At 28.6% G+C, this 3323-nt stretch overlaps 1 protein-coding gene across 1 annotated transcript; it reads left to right on the top strand.

The window, feature by feature from the left end:
• Positions 1-652: 652 nt before the first annotated feature.
• LOC105625227 (tRNA selenocysteine 1-associated protein 1) lies at positions 653-2796 on the top strand. Its single transcript, XM_012206568.1, has 5 exons — positions 653-694; positions 784-981; positions 1884-2206; positions 2366-2565; positions 2672-2796. Exons 1-5 carry the CDS (start codon positions 653-655, stop codon positions 2794-2796), a joined length of 888 nt encoding a protein of 295 aa, XP_012061958.1.
• The last annotated feature ends 527 nt before the right edge of the window (positions 2797-3323 follow it).

A 3323-nucleotide genomic window follows, 5' to 3' on the forward strand; every position in this document is an offset into this window, starting at 1 on the left:
AACGGAATTTTTGACTGTAATTGGATTTTTTCATTCTGACTTGGTTCGAACTTTTGGTGGGAATTAGGCCAATGAGATTATGGGCCGGTTTCACCAATGCCGGTTTCATCAAGCTGAATCGTGATTAACTGTTAATCACAATTGGTCGATTCTACTAAATAGCAAATGCTATTGGTCAGTCAACGGCCGATTAAAAGCTAACTAATGAAACTGGCCCTAAGACGACTATAGTTTGTTTCACTCTAATTATCTGCAGTCTGCACCGAGAATGAAATGTAAATGCATTATTTAAGTAGAGAGAAATCTAATATATGTTGTCAACGGTATGATACTAGCGGTTAGCATGTGTTAACATACACTTTAATTAAATTTTTTTCTTACACAAACCGAATTATTGTTTATTCTGTACTGATCTATTTAATAAGATATCGTACAAAGATATACAGTGTACATTATCACAGCGTACGTATATACATATATATATATATATATACATCTAATACCTAACATCAGTGTAAAATTGCTTATACAGTCAAGAAATAGCATCAAGACAGTGTAACTCTTATAATTTTTTATCCTATTCTGCGAAATTCAGTCAAATCAAAAAAGATAAATAACTCAGAAAAAAATAGATTGTAAAAAGTCAGCAAAAATGTCAGGACCAATGGTATTGTGTCAACTATGGATGGGTGGAGTGAGTAAATTGTTTAAATAATTTGAAAAGTAAATTATTTCTCCGTCCACAAAACATAAGTGTTATTACTAAAAATCATCTGATTGTAGTTGGAGCCATATATGACAGAAAGCTTTATTATGAATGCATTTCACAAAATGGGTGAACAACCACAAACAGTAAAAGTTATGCGGAATCGATATACTGGCGAGCCTGCAGGATATTGTTTTGTACATTTTCCAACTGATGAAATGGCGCTCGATGCTATGCATAAGTTGAATGGTAAAGTGATACCTGGTTCAAATCCTGTAAGTATTAATAATGCATTAAATTTTATATAAATACAATATCTTATGTTATACTTAAGCATAGTTATTTTTAACATTGCTTAAAGCAGCAATCAATAAGACCTAAGTCAAATTGACTTTTTGAAAAAAAGCCATCTTATGTACATCTTGGCTTTTTTCTGATTTCGTTATAATTGCAATTTTTTATAAAAAAAAGAATCTATGAATCTATTACTCCAGAGTTTCTTTATAAATATAGAACTATAAGGTCGCATTATATATATCTTGCGTTATATTTGAGTAAAAATTATTATTTTTGATAATAACAATAATGTCTAATAAATTTATGTAAACCAAGTCTCCTTCTTAACTATGTAAATATACTGAAGTGTAATAAAATTCTATTCTATTCTATTCCATTCTAGTATCTAACAATAAGTTTGCCTATCTGTAAGGAAGTCATCCTATATAATTTTCATAGAAAAATAAATCTATAAATCTTTTATTCAAATTCCACTATAAGTACAGAATTTTTATAAGTACAATATATATTTTACACTATATTTAAGCAGTAATTGTTATTTTAATAATAACAACAATCAATAATTTAAGTTAACTTCCAGGAAAAAAAATCATCCTATATAAATCTTTTGCCTTAATTTTACTATACAGAATTAAGCTTCTAAAATCTAGAATTTAGAAATTTTCTTCAAGTTATATAATGTGTCTACCTTCATTTTTTAGATTAAATATTTTAAGAACTTTTTCTGTCAATGAAATATTTTTTCAGTTAAAATTCTTGGTATATATATATATAAAACACCAAGGATGACAAGGATTCTAAGTACTAAACCTAAATTTTGACAAGTATTACTTTAGCAATGAATTAATGAATGTTGTACTTTCCTTGATGTGTTTTATAGCCTGTACGATTCCGATTAAATCACGCTAGCACTACTGGGAAACCTGCCGCCGAGCGAGAATTCAGTATTTGGGTAGGCGATCTATCCACCGACGTAGACGATTATTCCTTATACAGGGCATTTGCTGCGAAGTATAATTCAATCAGAACGGCTAAAGTTATATTGGATAGCTCTGGATTCAGCAAGGGATATGGATTTGTCAGATTTGCCAATGAGGAAGAACAGAAAAACAGTCTAATTACTATGAATGGTTACAGAGGACTTGGAACAAAATCTTTGAAAATCTGCAATGCAGTGCCTAGACCTTGGAACAAAATATCGGGGTATGTTATTTGTATTAACTGTACATTAAAAAGTATAAATTCTTTTGTCCGGTTGTGATTTTGAACAAAATATTCGCATTCGACATTATACTGTAGAGAAAAATTATCTATAATATTTAATTAATAATTTTACAGTTCATTTTAAATTAATGATTTTAGTTCAACACCACCGCAATCAACTTCTGAATATCCAGCATCAAACATGAACTCAGAAGCATATAATTATTATGATACATCATCATACTGGAATAGTTACAGCGCTTGGCAACAAGGTTACTATGAAAGCGAGCCGACGTCAGATACTTACAATAGCTATGTATCTGATCAAAAACCTGAGGAAGACGAATTAGAATTAATCGGTATATTATTATGATAATATAAGGAAATAAATATATATTACATGTTCTTCAACATGTTCTTAATTATGCTAGTCTAATATTTTATATTTTCTTTTTTTTTTTACAGAGCATTCAATCCCCATTGACATCGACAAGGTGAACAGAGAAATAATTGAACAAGATTACAATTTATGGGATGCTTTGGAAAGCTCAAAATGGATTCCTTGTGATACTATAGAATTATGCTATTAATGATTAAATTAAAAAATAAGACCTCAAAATATATATTATCATTATTGTCATTATCACTTATCACATAAATGCAACAAAAATAAAAATTTTATTTTATGCAAAAATGCCAAAAATAAATGTTGCGTAATCTTTTAAATATAAAAGGATACATTTTATCAATTATGATACTGAAGATAATAAAACCATCTTTCCGTATATAATATGTGCAATTTTTATTGCAAAAATAAATAAATGCATTTCAATTGCTCAATGTTACATGCGGTTTATATATTCTGCAGCTTTAATATTATTTAAGTCATTTAATATTCGCTGATATAATTTTACAAAAAATACTTATGGCAGTATTTTTAATGCTGATAATTATCATACACTATGCTTTAACCACTACATATTCGTGGTTAAAGTGTTTACATACATTCTGATATTTTTTTTGCAAGAGAATCGAATTTTTATTTTCATACTGATTTATTCAATACTAGTGATTGTATGTAAATGCAAGTATTGTATACAGCGTATTACGTATTGTA

This window comes from Atta cephalotes (assembly GCF_000143395.1).
Source record: "Atta cephalotes unplaced genomic scaffold scaffold00378, whole genome shotgun sequence".
Lineage (NCBI taxonomy): Eukaryota > Metazoa > Arthropoda > Insecta > Hymenoptera > Formicidae > Atta > Atta cephalotes.